We start from the raw sequence: 19,184 nt of genomic DNA on the forward strand, positions 1-19,184 counted from the left end.
CCACTGGGTTTCCTACTTGAATCGGATGGTAACAGCAAGTAAAAGCACAGTAAAGTTTACTTTTCTATAATGCCTCAAACTTCACACTGTTCAGGTGATGGTATATTCAAGTGAGGAGACTTTTAGAAGGGACAGGTAAATGACAGGATAAAAGAATAAAAAGCCTAATGGTAAAAGTAGCTCACTCTTTCATTTTTAAAGGACTGGAAGTGTAGGGATAAGATTCTTGGGTAGCCTTTTGTATTCTGCTTTTCTTTTGGTACAGACAGAAGAGTTCAATATAGTATTTTCCCTTTTTCCTTTAATTGTTTTTAAAATGATGCTGTTGGTTATATTGTCAGTGAGGACACACCAGTGTCCTTCCATTCTGATACCTGGAACTGAACAGACCCTCTGGTGCTGACTCTGTGGGTGCACGTGGCTTGTTAGCACTGATATTACAACCCTTTCCCTAGCCAGTTCTGTTCCTTGATGTTGAAAAAAAAAAAAAAATCTTTGTGCTTTTGAATATTTTTGGTTTGTCCTCATTGATGGCTGGAACATTTTCTGCAAGGGGCAACTGAACACAATAAGCACTGTCACAGATCTTTTCTGCTGAAAATGTCCTACTTATCAGGGTATTTTTTGTTTTCTTTTTCTTTTTGTTTCTTAAAGTAGTCATAAAATGTCATAGTAGTCTTACTTGGACTCTGAAACTCAAATCAGGTTACCAAAGCATTCAAGTCAGAGAACATTTCTGTACCAGAGAAAAAGTAAAGGAAGTGTTTATTTGGAAGGTCAGCTCTGTCCCAGTTTTCAAAGACGATGTAGGACTCAAGGAAAGACAAGAGGAAAGACCTCTTGTGCCTTTTTCAAAGGGACAGTTATAGTCAATCAGAAGGACACAATCAAGATCCCATTTCTGACTTTCTCAGTCTTGTTGATTTTCAGGGCAGTTGTAACATTTTTTAACATAAACTTGTTTAGTGATAATGTTCTTTCCACAGAGGTTTTTCTCTGCATATCAGGACCGATGACTGCATGCATTCATTTGTCTCAAAACCCATCCGATTCATCTTTCTGTTATAATGAAATGTTTTGCTAAGCCATCACTTTTTGCAATAAATATGTTCCCTTGGCTGCATCTTAGTGGGGGATTATTTGCTCCACAGTCTTTTCATCTCAGAGATGAATATATATTTCGGGACCAGCTTTTGAAATATTGACTTGCTTCAGGAAACTTCTTATAAGCAAGTCTTGGAAGTCAGCACTAAATCAGTTTTGTGTATTTTATTTCCCAAGGAATCAGACCCACTTTGTTTATTATCTACTAAAAACTAACACATAATGTAAAAACAAGACTGAATCAGAAAAGGACATTGTAAAAATACTGAAGCTGTCTTTTCCTGCAATAGGGAAGTACATTCATTCCCTTTAATACAAAAAAAAAAAAAAAAAAGAAGCAACCTGAAGGCTTCATATATTTATTTCAAATACATAGCCAAATATCGGCTATTCAGTTCTATTTTCAAAGCCATTTTATCCTGCGGTTACAAAATATTAAAGTATATAATAGCATCAGGATATTAAACTAGATATTTAACCACAATATTTAATTAACTGTTATTAACAAATAGGGCAGGCCTGAAGTTTCTGACAGTTGTGCCTAGAGGAATGTGAACATAATACCACCAAAGCAAAGTTTGCCGCCTCCACTCCTCAATGGAAGCAGAGCTGCAGCACGTGAAATCCTGACACAATGTTTTAGTAATCTCTAGCGCATCCACATCAAATGACACCCACATGTTACGCCTTTTCTTCTGAGAGAAAAGTCCTGTTAATAGCCCTTACTCATGGCCTGCTTCCTCTTGGTCCTCCAGCACGTAGTGTGTAACCACTGCTCTGTTTTCACAGCCCTACTGCACTAAGTAGAGTGAAGTGGCTGTTTCCCTAAATGTCTTCACCGCAGAGCACGTGTTTCTGAGCATCTTTACTCTCATCCACATCACACAAGGAGGAGACATTCAGACATTTAAATAAGCACCAAGAGTTACTGTAGACACAGGGAGTTACTGGAGATCAGCTCTGTCTGGATGTAACCCAGAAGGGGCAGAAGCTCTTCTGGAGCAGGAGCCAGAGGCTAGAAAGTGCCGCCTTGGGCCCTAGAGATGTGTGCAAGATCCTCCATCACCCCCTCAAGCCCAAATCTTGCTGACTGATACCCTCAGATAACTCATGAACAGCAACAGTTTATTTTTGAAGCTCACCCACAGTTTTTGTTTGTTTGTTTGTTTTGTTTTGTTTTTTGTTAAAAAACTTAGAACTTCCTTTTCTTTCTACACCTCCAAACTGCAGCTTCCAGCTAGTCAGTTCTGAGCATCACAGTTTGTGAAAAGGGGAAAAGGAAGGAGAAAAAAACTCTGTCTCCTTTAACAGATGCAAATACACCCATGCAGTTTACTTAAACAAATGCGTTCCTCACATACAGAGGTAAAATATTTTGTAATCATTTTATGGGTTTTCCCCACACCGGCATCGCCTACAACGGAATTTCTATTCTGTTCAAAGGCAGAAAGTTAACCACTGTGTTGCATCTCTTGCAAATTAGCTTCTCATGAGAAATTTGTTCCTGTATAAAATTCAGAGATTTTAGTGCCACAGGCTCTTAAACATATGTGGGTGAGTGTAAAGCGCTAAATCACATCACTGGAAATTGCCATTTGTGTCAATAAAATCCCACACATCCAAACAGCAGCCCAGCCTAGCTGTACAGTTGGAATCAAGGTCAGATTCCAAACACACACAAGTACATTATTGTCTGAGATCAGAGATTTTGTCTGGGCTCATCTTTAGGTTAACTGGCAAAAGAAAAATATGGAGTAATTTGCAGCCATCAGGTGTTAATATTAGACATAAAAAGCTCAGGTTTTCTTTGAAATGAACGCCAAATGCTCAAATAGAGCAGTTTCATCTTTAAATTCTTTGAAAATAATGTTACTACTGTAAATGGCACACCCAGTTCAAATTTGATTTCTAGATCATCCCACTGATAGTGGAAGCATTCAGGATCCTTTAATTAATGTTGTAGAAAACTGCACTTTATTACATCTTAAGCACTTGTATCTACATAAAGTGGCATTATATTGCATACATCGTTATTTAAATCCATTACCTACATATAAGTATGTATCAAATTTGCATTGCAAATGTCTTTGTCCTCTGCTGGGTTAATCACAAATGTCAGATCTAAATCAATCAAAAATCTGAAACTCTGGCTCACAAACCAAACATTTATTAAACAAAATATGTATTATAGGACACAAATACAATAAAATATCAGGTGAAGTTCTTCAGGGTAGTATAAACTATAACCAAAGTCAGAAGAATAATTCCATTGAAATGAGCTGTCTGGCCCAATGAGAGCTGCTGTGACAGGCACTGTGTGTACCACAAATATCGTAGCAGCAGCAGCTATGAGGCAACATTAAAATATATACTTTAGTACCAGAAAATCTATTTACAAATGTTCTCTTAAAGGCTTATCTGGAATTAATAAGTGCTGATTTGACAGTTCAAGTGATGAGCAGGATACTTTAAGCCTGTTTCCTGGTGACTAGAAAATTCCCACTAAAAGACGGTTTGCCCTAAGTGTAAATGAACATTAGCTAATATATATAATGAATGTCCATGTTTGATGGCACTGTTTCATTTAGGTTCATCCGAAGTCAAGTTAACAAAAGGCTTTTTTAATTAAATGCAGCTTTCCACGTTCTTCAAATTGAACAGTCGAATGAATATATAGAGGCATTGCTCTGCACAACTTGAAAGGTCATTAAACTTGGTTTTCAGATACCAGTCAAAGGCATAGAAAAGGAACAAACTGTCTACCCGTGTCATTAAATTATCAATGAAATGGAACTATCTATTACTACTGTGTGAAGAACAAGAAAAATTGTTTTTAAATGGAACTTCTTTGGTCACTTATCAATATTGTGATATGCATGCATTCAAAAGCAGGTTCTGAGTTTTCAGCTGTGAAAAAAAGAATAGCTGCAAATACTGTTGGATTCTGCACATTGGACAGGCAAGCATCAGACTGCTTGGCTCATGCTTTAAAGTGAGTCTTGCAAACACAGAGCAGTCAGAACAACATTGGGGCTTGGCTTTTGTGAGCATGATGGAAGATATAGGCAGGAACTCTTGATCCCCCAACGGGCAAGTGGGGATTGCACATTAACATTTGCCTGGCTTGTTTAATTATACTTGACATTACCACAGTGCTTTAAAGTGCATAAAGACAGGTAGTCTGTCCTGAATTTTACAGAAGAGGAGATGCTATCTATAGAACAGGAGAAACCATTGAAGATGGAAAGTACTAGGCAACGGTAAGCTAATACATTCATGACAAAGGTTGGTGAAGTGAATAAAAAATTTATTATTCCACGAGATGGATTCTGTGCCCTGCAGAAGAGGTAAGAAGGACACATCAACTCTGCAAGCATCTGTGAAACACATAGTCAGTCATGAAGATCTCTAACAGGGGAGCATGAACATTTGTGTGCTGATATTGAAAATAAGATCACTGGGGGCTTCTCCAGTCATTCAGCAACTGCTTCCACTGTGCTGCCAACTCCATGCTTCTCATCACTGTCCTGGGACAGTCCTGACAAAGACTTTACCTTAGAATAAATGCACTGATCCCCTTGCATGTCACAGGTTTAGGGGAGGGCAAAGGTACTATTGCACAATAGGTGCCTGCCTTCCAGCCCAGCCATACTCTGTTAGTCTTCTGTGAGAGGCTTCTAGCTGCTGCTGTTCCCATGCCAGTTTTCATTCCTATAAAATAGTGAGATTTTTCTTCTGGCTGAGGTCTAACATAATGCCCGTGTAATAACATTTCCCGTAATCATGTTAGAGAGCAGATATGTATGTTAATAGTAAATAGCAAATTAAAAAGTTGTTCCTCCACTACAGACTCACAGTTTAGTTAGGTACTGAATCAATCAGTACATACCAACATGCTAAGCAGAAAGATCACAGGTAGCAGCTACACATATGCCTGCATGCTTACGGATGGCCCTCCTGCAGAGGCAGGTTTGTGCAATCTGTTGGGGGAAAGTGATGGATACCTGGATTTTGGGGATTTACCAGCCCAGCACCAGAAACTACAGTACATTGCTCCCGCAGCGATGAGAAGTGCAGCGCTCACCCAGCCCACATAGAGAGCAGCTCCCAGTTCTCGTTTCAGTGGTGTAGGGACTTTTGGATTATAGAAGTCATGAATGATGCTGCCACCAGTCCAGGACACGGGGATCAGAATGAGGATGCCCGTCAGGAGAAAGGCAATTCCAGCTACCAGGATGAAGATACTGATGCTCTGGGGATTCTCCTTGGTCCTGCGAGTGTACTTCACACCAACAATGGCCAACAAAAAGGCAATGATTGACAGGAGCACCGCAATGCACATGAGGGCTCTGAATGCCTCTAAAGATGGGGGGAGAGCCAGGATAGATTTGTAGAATTTGCACTGCAGCCTGATGCCCATCTGACTGACGCAGTTCATCCACAGTCCTTCCCAGATAGTCTCAAACACCACGATGTTACTCTCAATGTGGGCAGAAACTCTCCATTGTGGCATAATTGTAGCTGCCAAAGTCCCGACCATGCCCACACCTCCGAATATTAGCCCGGTGATTTGTAATGCACAGCAAGCCATGCTCCTTCTGAAAAAAAGGCACCTCAAGCAAGATGGCCTAGCGAGTCTTCCAAAATCACTCTTTCGTAGAAGAATTATGAACCCTGAGAGACAACACTTTCTCCAGTAGCTTCCTCATACAGCAAGTTGGGTTTTTTTAAGAGCAGCTCTCCCCAATCGGAGGTTCACACAGGTGGAAATCCATTTCTGACTGGCTAGAGGGAGCTGCTATTTATTTGCTTTGAAATCCCCTCTAACTAGTGCACCTACCCATCAAGCCTAACAAGTTTCCAGCCAATGGGGAACTAGGGAGGGGTTGATTTTACTGCTTTTCATATTGTGTCAGTAGTGATGTTATAATTAAGTGCGTGCCAGGGATTCAATTAAAGGCACCTAATTGCAGGGCTAATCATTTCCTAACTGCAAGATTGCAGCTATGTTGAAATTCAGTACAGAAAGTCTGAACTTCCATCTGCTAAAATATTATATAAAATAGGTCATTACGGTTGTTCTTATGACAAAAGCTAATCTTAGTCTTGGTGTGGGACTTACCTTCTAAGTACTATAACCCTGGGAAAACATCTGATTTTTTTATTATTTTTTTTTTTATTTTAAATCAAGCTGGGAAGTAGTTGGTGTAGCTCTTTAATGTAGATTCCTCATTTTGATCAGACACAAAAGTATAATCATGATATTAGACAGGTACAGGAAAGTCAAGTATTCCAATCAACATCAAAGCTTTACTCTACCAGCTGCATAATTCACAAGGATGGCAAAATAGCTGGCAGGGTTTCACAGCTTCTTCTTCTGAATCCAGGAGTAAGATCACTGTTAGGAAATAATCTTCTATGAGAATCTCTCCCTGTTAGGATAGTATTAGGATAGTGTTGTTACTATGTTCTGTACTAATAATCTTCTCTAGGTAACAGTTGTACAATTCGAAAAGGGTGAGCTTTTCTTTCAGTATATAATGTACATTGAAAGAAGTCAGAGGACCCTCCCATAAGCATTTATCTTGGCCTGCACAGAGAGCTACAAGTCTGGACAAAAATGCACACCAAAGACTGATTTGCCTTGGGCAAGTTAGGAATAACTGCTTCATTATGATTTTTTTTTAACTTTCTTCTCCCTACCTGGAGATAATAATATATGATGACACCTCATAGGTGTAATTAAAACAGAGGTGTTTCTGGTTACCCCAGCTCTTTGAACCAATAGGGCTAGTTAAAAAACTTGTTGGCTAAAGACAATGAAGGCCTCTAGAAGTGTTATCCAAGAAAGACGTACTCTTAGATTGCTTGTTGGTTGTTGTGCTGTGGGGTGTGTGTGTTTAGAAATTTCAGACTTTGACTTTGATGGAATTCATTTAGTTACAGCCTTAGGTGTAACGTATTCAAAGCAAAAGCTAAAACCCAGGGAAAAGTGAATTGCCTATCTAAAGCATTCACAGCCTACAAAATCCCCTTCTTCCTATAATCACTAGCTGAAAGTAAGGACTGCCAGGTAGTGTGAGTTATATAGTATAACGTTACATGTCCATGTGGAAAATACTCCCAAGGGCTCTGGGTAATTCTTTTTTTGTCTTCAAGTCTGCCAGCATGAATCTGGGCAGAAAAAAATGTCCTCAGCTAAGATGTCAAATTTAACCTTTAGAAATCAAATATGTTCTTGGACTTGTTCTTATAGAGATGAATATTGCATCACTCTTCTGCTTACGCAAAAAAAGAATGGTGTTGAAGAAAAGATAAGACTTTTTGTTTGACGCCGTAAAGATAAAATAGCAGAGATGAAATCCAAAGTCATAGATGGCTACCTGTCTAAAAGAAACTCCTTCATCTGGCAGGAGACTGCTCTCTTAGAAGTAGACAGTCTGCACACTAGACCTGTGCTATTTCATTTGAGTCCAGTCTCCGTTTAGCTTGTAGAACATTTTTACCTCTAAATTATCAAAACTGAATTTTGATTTGTTATTTTAATGTCAAAAAATAGAAAATCTTTTATGGAAAAGCCTTCTCGAAACTAGCATTTAATTTTTATTTATTGTTTTTCCAACAGAAAAACCCTTCATGTAACATTTTCAGGCAGCCAGCTCTTGAAGGTATACGCAGCTGGAGAACTGACCATGCCTAATGCCCTGAATCTGTTTATCTGACTGCCTTATCTAGCAGGATTGCTCTGAAATCATTTTTCCTTACATGACTCTGGGAGGGTCAGCTGTTGAGGTCATGCATAAAATTACACTCTGAGGCAGTCAGGGCACGGTTTGTATAGAAAATAAACTGCTCCCAAAAATACTATAAAAATGCATCATATGCTGGTTGTGTAAGAATACACCCAGAGAGTGCTAAACAGTTGAGTGTTTTTTGATCTCTAATTGGCAGTAGTACCTACAGTGAGTGACATCCGGATATAGGTGTCAGGCAGGAACACCCAGGCTACGATGCTCCCTGTACTGTCCGGTGGCAGAATGGTTCTTGTTATTGAAACCTGAGGGGAAGAAAGCAGGAAAAGAAAATGAATAAATGACAGTTTTGAAACCTGAAGATACATTTCAGAAATGAAAATGAGCCACAAGAGACAGGCTGGAAAATAAAACCAAAAAACAATACCACTATCTTGGAAACTCATGAGGACTGGAAAAACTTATCAACCTGTTAAATGCCAAGGAGTTCCTGGACTTGCTGATCACCAGAAGATCTGTATTTTGCAGCTGAGCCCTGTGTTTGATCAGCCTGGAGGGAGCTCTTACTTCTATACCCTAGAGAGCTGTACCTCCATTTAAAGGCTCACCCCATCTCTGAGAAAGAAATTCACTCACAAAATCACTCTCAAAAGCAGACATCTCTCAAAGTAGAACTTAAATACGTGCGTACATAGTGGGTATGACAGACACAATGGCTTTAGAGTCAGATGAGCAGAAATAAAAGGAAAACCCCTTTTCTGCCTGTCTAGACCTCAGAAGTCTCACCATGCTCTGTGTATCATCCGTGAATCTCTTCTGGGTATCATCCTGTCATGCTACTGGCATGCTTACCTGCCTCAAGATGAGAGCACCAGTTCTTATGCAAACATGTCCACCCCAAGATTTGCCTTCAAAGAAGAAAACAGACAATGGAGGAAGCATGTAGGCTTTACATTTAATCTTCCTCTGAATGTCTGTTCGGATTTACATCTTCTCTTCCCCTCAAATCAGGAAGTTCATTTGAATCTTTTCCTGAGGGAGTACCTTACATTCCCTCCCTAGCTTTTAAAATGATGATGCCACTTGAAAAATAGGAAGTAGAGCATCTCCAGTCCAGAAGATTAGCAGAACCTGTCAATGATCCCCAGTGCTTAATTAATTATAGGCATCAATAATGTAAACATTTCATTGCCTCCTAGAAACCAGGTTTCATTTCTCTGTGTATATCTTCTATGTACATTGAATTTTACAGTCCTTATACATATACGAACACCTATATATAGTGTGTATGTGTGTATATATATCATCATGAGTTCATGTCAAAAATAGGTTGGTTATGTTACAGGCTAATGAACTAAATTTAAGGTTCAGCAACATTATTTGAACAGGCAAATATATAGATTTATCAAAAGCACACTTTAGTGATTATTAAGAATTACAGCTAAGTCTCTTAACCTCCTGGAGGCTTTTGCTGTCCAGTAAGGCTGCAAACCTGCCTAACATCAGCTGCAGACCCTGGCAATGGGGAGTCCACTGAGCAGTGGCTCTACAGTCCCTCTGCATCCTGTCACCTTGGCCAGCGGTGCTGTGTGAAGCCACGCAGACTTCAGTCATCCTTTACATGCAAAATCTGCATCAGACATACAACAGGTAGGGTTAGGATTGTCTGCAGATCGTTTGTTTTGGAAACACATGTGAATAGCATCAGTTTTATGGCAGCCTATTTGTGGCTGCCACCGGGCAATTCACTACATGCTGGGGTGACCTGTTTGTTTTCAACTCCTTACAAAAGCTGACCACACATTTAAGGTAGTGGTTCCGTTGATTGCTATGGTATTTTGATTCACTACTGTATTTCCAGCCTACCGGTGAAGCAAAAATTACTTTAATTCTGTTTTAATTTAATGGACCGAAGCCAATGGAGGCCTTTTTATAAGTGCTTGCTTTAATAATGCTGCCTGCACGTACGTTAAAAGATGAAGCCACATCTCCTTCCCCCTCTCATCAAGACTGACACATTTTGGAGTGAGAGGAACATCTGCTCAGTGTAGCCTAGAGAAGGATTTCCTCCAGACACATAAAAGGCACTGTACTTGGGGTGTCGACCTCTAACTCTAGCTTTGAGGCAACCCATGTCTGACAGCTGAATCAAAAAGAACTACTTTGGTTTTAGTCATTTTCCTCAGCATGCCTGAAATCCACAGCCTGACAGAACTGCCAAAGGCTTAATGATATTCCATGTCTGAGGAAGCCTGACTCCTGGACACTGTGAATGAACTTGAGTTCTGTATAATAAAACCTCTCAGTAATAAAATATTAAATACTCCTCTGAGTATTTAATCCATCTAAACTGCTTCAGGCTTTACAAGGTATTTGTCACCTCAGTAGTTATGTACAGGGAGCAGCCATCATGATGGAAATAGAACATGCCAGAAAATATGCGATCTTACTCGGCTGCTTAATGACAGGACCTCAGAGCACTCCTCTAGAAAATATTTGGGGAGCATTTGATTGCTTGATTCACATTAGGCTGTTGTAAATATAACAGTGGCAAATTCCCAAGACAGTATTGATTGTTTTCATAAGGGGTAGCAGCAGGGTATACAGTTAGGCTATTACTGGATGAGGCACAGGAGAACTCTTTTATTTAAATGATTTACTGTGATGGAATAGAATAGGATAAGTTATATTGTGGCAGCGATGGCTTAAAGATAGATGAGAGGCAAAGTTGGTAGAAAGAGGTTGGAGCTTTTATTAGGCTACCTAATGCAGTTAGAAACAATCTCTCAGGCTCAGGATCCCAAGAAAGCTTGCTTTTGGAGCACAGCATAACAATACATCCTTGAAGTAGCTTTCCAGTAGCCAGGTGGTGCAGCAAACTAAAAAAGTCACAGACTTCTAAAAACAGGGCTTTTTATTCCATCTTTCTCCGTAATTTGTGCTCCTGCCTGTCCAGCGTATGTAATAAAGTCATCCCATGTATATATAGCCCTTTCTTTTTCACAGAATCACAGAATCACAGAATCGTCTAGGTTGGAAGAGACCTCCAAGAGCATCTAGTCCAACCTCTGACCTAACACTAACAAGTCCTCCACTAAACCATATCACTAAGTTCAACATCTAAACGTCTCTTAAAGACCTCCAGGGATGGTGACTCAACCACTTCCCTGGGCAGCCCATTCCAATGCCTAACAACCCTTTCAGTAAAGAAGTTCTTCCTAATATCCAACTTAAACCTCCCCTGGCACAACTTGAGCCCATTCCCCCTCGTCCTGTCACCAGGCATGTGGGAGAATAGACCAACCCCCACCTCACTACAGCCTCCTTTGAGGTACCTGTAGAGAGCGATAAGGTCACCCCTGAGCCTCCTCTTTTTGCCCTCTCAAAAAGCCTACCTCCCGAATGTTAATAACCACACTGGTAATTTCCACCCTCCAAAATAAACCCTAGCACCACGAGTTCCACCACCCCTAGCCCCAACCTTGTGTGCCCAGTGACATCCCCAAACCTGGCATCTCAACCCACAGCACTGTCACCCTCTACCCCCAACCAATCTCCTTTCTCTCTCAACCCAAATCCAGAGCCCTTTATTGAACATCTGTGCTTCTGGCCAGGATGTTCCTATGGCTCCAGCCTCCGTATGATTCCCAGAGGAGTCACCTCTTCTCTGGGACATCCTGGCTCATTTTCCCCAGCTGACAAGCTGGGCGTCCATTAGGAAGGAGCAGCACAGACCCGTACTGTCAGGTCTGCATAGCTGGCGCTGTTCATCTCCCGATTTAGCTCATTTCCCTTCCAACAGAGGGAGAGGAGGGAATGCAGAGGAGAAGTGAAGCTCTGCCCAGCCAACCAGCTGTTCCTGCACTCACCCTTCCTGGAAGTCATTAATCACTCTGGATTTGTGCTGGCACAGAGGCCAAAGCAGGAGCATTTTGCAGGAAGCAATTAATTTTTGTCACATGCTCTCAGAACACCCTCTCCAGCATGGTGAATCGTGGCAGCTCCAAGGATGCGCCACAGTCACTGCATTTTTGCACACTGATACGTATTCCAGGGGACGGTATGTCCCTGCCCAGTAACAGCCCACTGCCTGCAAGGGGCACACATTGGTTCAATACAGCTCTGCTCCTAATCACAGCGTACTATGTAGTCAGTCAAAATATGAACATCTTTGTCCATGATCAAGCAGTATCTGCTTCTATTCCAGGCCTGAAATGTGTAGTTATCTCTGCTGTCAAAACATGGAGTGATTCATGTAGTATTACTGCACACAGTGCAATGCTTCAGAAGCAGAAGAGTCTAATAACTATTTCTGCCAGCCACATGTTGGGAGTTAAGAGCCTGGAAGTTAGGGAAAGGAAAGGAAAAGAGACAGAAAATGGTCTGGTGCAGTCTGACTTAAAAACAGCTATAAAATGGAGGGGAGGAAAAGGCCTTAGCAACCATGATGCTTTTAGGTTGGAATGGAGCTCACATTGTGAGGCAGGAAATGGTATGTGAAGGATCATGAGGACGAAAGGGTCTGTGTCCCTGCAGAAGACCATCTTCAATGAGGTGAAAATGCCTGGAGCACTGGAGGAGAACTACTCCTCTAATCCTGATCATATTCTTCTTTATTAATTAGACTGAGCAGCCTGGGGACATGATTGTGGATGAGGTTTCAAAATTCCTTAGGGAGTGTCTGGAATATGAATCCCATGGGAAAGAAAGAGAGAGACTTGTAGAAGTCCATACTCAGCTGGATGAATAACTCCACAGAGAAGATATTTGGTAGAACAGAACAGAAAAAGTAACTGACCAGCAAAGAAAATGAATCTGAGGTCAGAAAATGTAAGGAGAAAATGAGAGCCAATAAAAGTCAATCCAGGTTAGGCTTTACAAAAGTAAAATAGGAAAAGGTGCTACAGGCATACGAATAATGCAGAACAGCATGGGAAGAGGCATGCTAGGCTGTATGAGTCTAAGAAAGGTCATTAGTCCCCCTTCTTTGAATTTAAGTTGCAACAAGGATATAGAAGAAGGAGAGCATAATGGAGTTGCTATTCACGGTAGGCAACAAATTTCAAATCTTTATGAGCATAAACTGAAAAGAGAGCAATTTCCACTGAAGGAAATTCAACGCGTACAATTCCAAATCTTGTAGCTAGGGCTGTTAGTGTGTGTTTCAAATCAGGAGTGATATTGTGTGCCTGGAGAACAGTGAAACTAAGGGAATGAGCAGGGAGGTGAAAAACAGTGCACAACCAGACACCCATTAGTCAGAATCTAATAGTATAATACGATTTAAAATCCATTATGAAGAAAAGAATAAATACCTGGAAGTAAATGGGAAATTAAATAAAATGCAACACAGACTTAACAAAAACAGATTCATTTTTGTTTGATAACATTTTCTAGAAAATAGAAGTTGAGAAAATCTAATCCATTTGGATCTTGTTAAAGCGTCTGAAACAGAGGTGGGAAATTAACAGAGACACTGAAGGGATGGAGTAGAGCAAAAATAATATAATGTGGATACAGAAGCCATGAGTGAGTAAAACAACAAAAGAATATGTAGGAAAGAAAACTGGATGTTGCTTTCTGCTACTGGTGGAGCCAGGGATTTCTCTGGGGCGTCATCTTATCCTCAGGTATCCAGTGGTAAAGGAGGAACTGCAGCAAGGAAATTTGCATTAGACTCCCAGTTGGTCAATGCACTGTCAATAATTAAGTCCCACCACACAGGAAAGTGGAGAACTTGAGGCCTGGAATAACAGAAATGAAATGCACTTAATGTATTCAAGAAAGATATTTGCTTGTTTTTGTGAATAATATACCCTAGGTTATGATAATCTGCAACAACTGTATTCACTGTGCTCAGCAGTGGCAAGGCGTCCCCTGGATACTTTGTCCAGTTTGGGCCATTAAAGAAAGAGGGGGGACAGCCAAAAACAACCAGGGGAGATAAACAAGAATGAGGAAAGATTTAACAAACATGCCAGTGAGGAAAGAATTAGAGATGATAAAGTTAAGCAAGAGGTGTTCAAGAGGCCAGATGGTAACAGTCCTGAAACACAGAAGAGACTGCCTTCTTTAGAGGAAAGCAGAAGTCTGTTTTCTATGCCTGCTGCTGGTGGGACAGGAAATCATGGAGCAGCCTTAGCCTGCAGTGGGCACATTTAGCTTAAGCATCATGAAAAACTTTTTTAATGAAAATGATAGTTAAGCACTGGGATAGATTGCTAAGGACTTTGCAGTGTAGCCATCTCTAGAAGTTTTTTGTTGTATAAACATCTCTCAGGAACAATTTTGGCAGATCTATTCCCGGAGAAGAGCACTGGACTGTTTCATGACTCTCACCTGTTTTGGAGTGAGCTTCATTCACACTGTCTTCTCCTCCTATTTGCCCTCTTTGGCCACCCTATATGGATCTCCTCCCACTAATGAAGGGAACTGATGATGGGACTCCAAGCTGTACCCAGGTAAACTAGTTGTTTAGGCAGCCTTCTCCTAATTCTTCAAGTAATGCATATTATACGACTGCCATGGCCTAGATCCCTTAGGTGTCAGTTCCTTGCTAAGGCTTAGAAGGAAAATGTTGTGGCCACCAGCTCCATGGGGCAGTGGGACGAGTGAGGAGGCAGCATGGTGAGCAATAGGGTCAGCTTGCTTTGCTGCCTGGGGACTGCCTCATGGTGGAGAAGCAGGGAGAGCCCAAGGGCTGTGAGCATCCAGACTGCAAAAGATAGGGGGAACTGGCTGAGGGGCTCAGTTCAGGTTCTCAACCCTGCTCTGCAACGCAAGATTGTGGCAGTGGGGAACATGCCTCTGTCAGGACCGTGAGAACTGGATGGGACCTTCACAGGGCTGGAGTTACCTACACTGCCCTTCCTTCAGGTTAGCAGGAAGGGGGAGCTGTGCATCGTGCTCAGAAAGCCCACTGTACCTGCTGTGTGGGGTCCAACTATGATCCTTGGTGAAGGTCTCAAGTCCCAGACAAAGATACCGTGAGTACTGGAGGCTGGAAGTGGGGACGGTAACCCTGGCACTGTTGGCTTTGCTGGCATCATTGTCTGCTGGCCCGGGTCTTCTGCTGCTGTGTAGGTAGGCACCTGTCTCTGATGGTGGCCGTAGCAGATCTCCATATGTTTCCGGGCCAGCACAGTAAGGCCATTCATATATTTCACTATTTCACAGGCCATTCAAGACAAGAGCTCAGCCACACTCAGGCTCTGTTATGGCACAACTTTGCCTGCACAAACAGCTCCTGAAAGGACAGCTCTGCTGCCACCTGTATGTTCACCACCTCACTGTCTATCCCTAATGAAAGCAGTGCCTAGAAATGCAGGTAGCAGCTCTATCTCCTAGACTTCCACAGCAGTTGCAGCAGCTGGAGGAGAATTTCAGAAGAGGCTCATTATAAGTGAAAGCCTAGCTGCTGAATCACAGAGCAGTGATTGAAATCTTGAACTTTCACTCACCTGAGTTAAATGAAGCATTACTCTCCTCTGACCTGCAAGTTGTGCAGTCATTTACAAAGTGCCCAGTGGACCTGGCAAGGCTCCACATCCCTTTCACATTGCAGGAATGCATACATGCACCCTACGTGCAGGACAAAGGTGAACAAGCAAGACACCCTGGCTTTCACTTACAGAGGCAAAGCACCTTATCTCTCCCCAGAATTTCTTTTGTTTGTAAGCAAGAAAATTAATTCCAAGTTACAGGATTCAATATTTGGAAGTTTACTGTTGCAGACAGTTGATTTGAGCTTGGATGTACTACCTTGTATGGCACCCTCTGCTCAGACCACTTAGGGTTCATTTAACACACAGATCTGGAGGCCAGCTCCATTTAGAAGCAAAGCTTTAATTTCAGTGCTCTTGAAGATACGGTATGCAGGTAAGATACAATTTAAAGGAAATGGCTGGATATGCACAGGAGGTACTTACAGGGGATACGTGTTTATTGTAATAGGTGAACTGTTTGTAGCATATACAGAATCTCTAAGGGAGATCTGTGAAATCTTTTAGAGTCCTACTCACAGTCCATGATACTTGTGTTCCTCTTTGTTCTAGGGATACTTTTGGAAGTCTCCTTATAGTCTTCATGCATCTTCTTTTGCATTTGTACAACTACCTCATTGTGTGCTTTACCAGGAACAGATAACACTATCTGATGTAGGGCCAGTGTTCAATATGCACAGGGCTTTTACAGAGTTGTCGTCCTTATCTCACTTTCCACTGAAGCCTTCCTCAAACACGTAGATTAATAGTATATGAATCACTCCGTGTTTTAACAGCAGAGATAACTACAGTGCACCAGTACATACATGTAGTAGTCTGAGTAAGATTTTTCGTGTACCCTTTAGAGGGCTGATTTCAGCAGGTGACTATTACAGACAATGCTATAGAGCCTGGTGTTCAAGCTGCGGGTCCCATGTAGGATATTCACAACATGCTGCTAACAACAGGATTGCTCCTCCACTCTTGTCTCAAAAAAAATAAAAATAAAAAAAAAAAAAGACTGGACTTGGGTATAAGCATTAATGAAGGCATACAAAGGAAATATAGCCACACACTGCTATATTACAGAAAGGTCATGCTCATTATACATATACATATGTAGAAATAATTTGCTTAAAAATAAGGAAGAAAAATAAAGTTACATGCAGAGGCACATCTTAATATGCATATTATAAACACTATGAAAAGAGTTTCAGATTTAGCACACATTTTTTTTCTAGCTTGTTTGGAATTGCATTTTATGAAGTTATTTTAAGAATTTGATTCCAAACTTTCAAGTAGTAATAGCTTAAAGATTTTACTAGAGAACTACAGATCACATCATAAACTTCTTAAAAAATATTTTAAATCATCAATCAAACTCTAGAGCAAGAATGTTGTTCTCCATTAAACACCACAAATTGAATCGTGTAATCAGTTAAGTCAAAGGCAAAATTCCATCGATTTCCACAGGTTTGGGGTTACAAAATTCTATTAAAAATATTACCACTATTGATTAATTTGGTCATTTATTAAATTAGTTTGTATGGAACTATGCTTGTTTTTCAGTAGACTTGGTTTCATTACGTTGTTCTCTATCATGGCTGTGTGATCTTATTAAAAATATTGTTGAGGTTGTTCTAATGTGAACTGTGAGAAAATGCTGTTTATGTTCTTTATGCCTATAAACCATGCTGGTATGAGTGGGTCTTAGTAAAAATATGGGCCTGACTGACCCAAATATTGTTTTTTAAAAATATATATATCACCGTATCCTGTGGCAGGCAGCCAACGCAGTGTTTGTGATCTATGCAATATTGCAAAATGTGGTGAGCCACAAGGAGTTTGCAAGGGAATACTGCTGCTTCTAAAAAGAAGGATGTGAATGAGTTTGGCCTGTACCGATTACGAAAGAAATTGTCACTTTCACCAAAAAGATTATATTTTGGATGAATATAGAGCTATGTTTATTCTCTGAAATAAGGGATATTTTTCATGTATTTCAGCTTACCTTCCTCTGATGAATAAATTCTTCATGCAACCCTCCATTAAACCTACAGTAAATCAATCTGCTTGTGAATGCTTTCCTTTTAAACCACCATCATCTTGTCTTTATTCACTGTTACCCCCTCTTTCCCAGGAAAGAAAAAAAAAAAAACCCTGAACCAGCTCTTTGACTCTTATTTTCAATAGGCCAGTACTTCATATCACAGTGGAACTTTAAGCCCCTTATTTCTGTTTTCTGCATAAAATGCATACAAAAACAAAGCCACACAACCCCAAAGCTACCCTAAGTACAAGGTACTATTAAAATAACATTCAACAGTCACCTTGCTGTCATTACAGCTGTGCGTGCTGCAGCACTAGTCCTAGCAAAGCCCAGTGGGGGTAACACCAGCTCCAAAATGCAGCAGCAGTTACGGGACAGGAGGCAACACCAGCTTTCTAGCTGTCCTTTCCTGTGAACACTGAAGTACATCCAGACAGACTGAATACTTAAAAAACAAATAAAACAAAAAAAAAGGAAAAAAAAGAAAAACAAAAAAAAAAAGGCAGGAGGCATCTAGACGTACTGACTCCTGGAGTATGAGCTTTCGGTGGTCCTGTGCAGATGCTGGCTGTGCAGCAGGTGGTGGGGAGGTGCGGAGTAGCCATAGCTCCTGGATTTCTCACAGCAGCAGCAAAAGCAGCAGAATATGGCTCCGGCTGTCAAGAGGCAGAAGGCAGCCACCCAGCCTAGGTAGAGAGCCTCACCAAGCTCCCTTTTCTGTGCAACATTGACCGCGGGGTTATAGAAGTCCCTGATGATGGTGTTGGCAACCCAGCAGACTGGAATGAGCGTGACGGCACCCGAGAGGATGAAGAGGAGCCCAGCCGTCAAGAGAATATAGCCCTTGGCCGGCCAGCTGCTCTGCCTGCACCGCATGCACTTCATCCCAACAACAGCAACCAGGAACGCCAGGAAGGAGAGCGCTGACCCGGCACACATCAGTCCTCTGGATGCCTGCAGGTCCGGAGAGAGGGCCAGCACGGAGTCGTAGACCTTGCACTGCATCCTGATGTTGGCTTGCCTGATGCAGTGCATCCACAGGCCTTCCCAGATGGTCTCAAACACGATGATGTTGTGCTCGATGAAGGCAGACACCCTCCACTGGGGCATACCTGTGACTGCGAATGTCCCGATCATGCCAATGCCACCGACGAGCAGCCCCGCGATCTGCAAAGCCCCACTAACCATGCTGCCTTTGAGAGGTGTGCACCACCCAGCAGGTTCACCGAGCCAGGCGCACACTGATGGCAAAAAAAATAAATAAAAAAAATAGCAATTTTGTCCAAAAGTAGCTGTTCCTTGTGCGAAGAAAGTTTCAGAGTCAGGCTGCACAACCTTAAATCAGCTTAAATCTGGCACGCGCTACCTAGGACTTGGCTGCGCCTTCGTCGCCTTTATAATTCCCCTGCCACCACTGACTCAAAGAGGCAGACCAAACGATCAAGTGGAACAGCTTTCCAAAGCAAGAGACAGGACGGGGTGTGAGTAAACCAGCAAGAGCCATTTATAATACGTGCACCGTCTGAGGAAGGTACATTTGCATTGAAGTTGCTTATTAAAAAAAAAAAAAAAAAAAAGACTGGTCTGTGCAGGGGGACCGTGTGTGCATCGGTGCAGTCAGTGAGGCTGTTACACTGAACGCACAGGAAATTTCTGCCTCTGAGCCCTGCTCAGCTCAGGTTCCTGCAAGAGTGGTGGCAGCGGGCCAGGAGGAAAGCAGAGCCGCCCACCCTGCCACAGGGCCTCTGCTTGCAAAAGTGCTCTTGTGCTGGAGCCTGGAGGGGAGTGCTGCGGTGA

At 41.7% G+C, this 19,184-nt stretch overlaps 2 protein-coding genes across 3 annotated transcripts; both read right to left on the minus strand.

The window, feature by feature from the left end:
* Positions 1-3,249: 3,249 nt before the first annotated feature.
* LOC121079447 (claudin-8-like) lies at positions 3,250-6,376 on the minus strand. The gene is made up of 2 exons (XM_040576741.1): positions 5,109-6,376; positions 3,250-4,815 (listed from the first exon to the last, which is right to left on the minus strand). The coding sequence occupies exons 1-2, from the start codon at positions 5,693-5,695 to the stop codon at positions 4,782-4,784; spliced, it is 621 nt and encodes a 206-aa protein (XP_040432675.1). The 5' UTR covers positions 5,696-6,376; the 3' UTR covers positions 3,250-4,781.
* A 1,214-nt stretch (positions 6,377-7,590) lies between these two features.
* On the minus strand, positions 7,591-18,888 carry LOC121079451 (claudin-8-like). Of its 2 annotated transcripts, none has more exons than XM_040576762.1 (2): positions 17,911-18,888; positions 7,591-8,161 (listed from the first exon to the last, which is right to left on the minus strand). In XM_040576762.1, exons 1-2 carry the CDS (start codon positions 18,573-18,575, stop codon positions 8,152-8,154), a joined length of 675 nt encoding a protein of 224 aa, XP_040432696.1. In that variant the 5' UTR covers positions 18,576-18,888; the 3' UTR covers positions 7,591-8,151. The 2 variants fall into 2 exon arrangements, with proteins under 2 accessions (XP_040432696.1, XP_040432689.1); XM_040576755.1 differs by lacking the exon at positions 7,591-8,161 and adding an exon at positions 13,363-13,600.
* Positions 18,889-19,184: the final 296 nt, after the last annotated feature.

The sequence above is a fragment of the Cygnus olor genome, chromosome 1 (genome assembly GCF_009769625.2).
Source record: "Cygnus olor isolate bCygOlo1 chromosome 1, bCygOlo1.pri.v2, whole genome shotgun sequence".
NCBI classification, from domain to species: Eukaryota; Metazoa; Chordata; class Aves; order Anseriformes; family Anatidae; genus Cygnus; species Cygnus olor.

Coding starts and splice junctions, on each gene's coding strand:
- LOC121079451 (XM_040576755.1), bottom strand. CDS start 18,575: ATGGTTAGTGGGGCTTTGCAGATCGCGGGGCTGCTCGTCGGTGGCATT. Junction 13,601..17,910: donor AGCTCATACTCCAGGAGTCA/GTACGTCTAGAT, acceptor CTGTTATTCCAG/GCCTCAAGTTCTCCACTTTC.
- LOC121079447 (XM_040576741.1), bottom strand. CDS start 5,695: ATGGCTTGCTGTGCATTACAAATCACCGGGCTAATATTCGGAGGTGTG. Junction 4,816..5,108: donor GGTAAATCCCCAAAATCCAG/GTATCCATCACT, acceptor ACTATTTTATAG/GAATGAAAACTGGCATGGGA.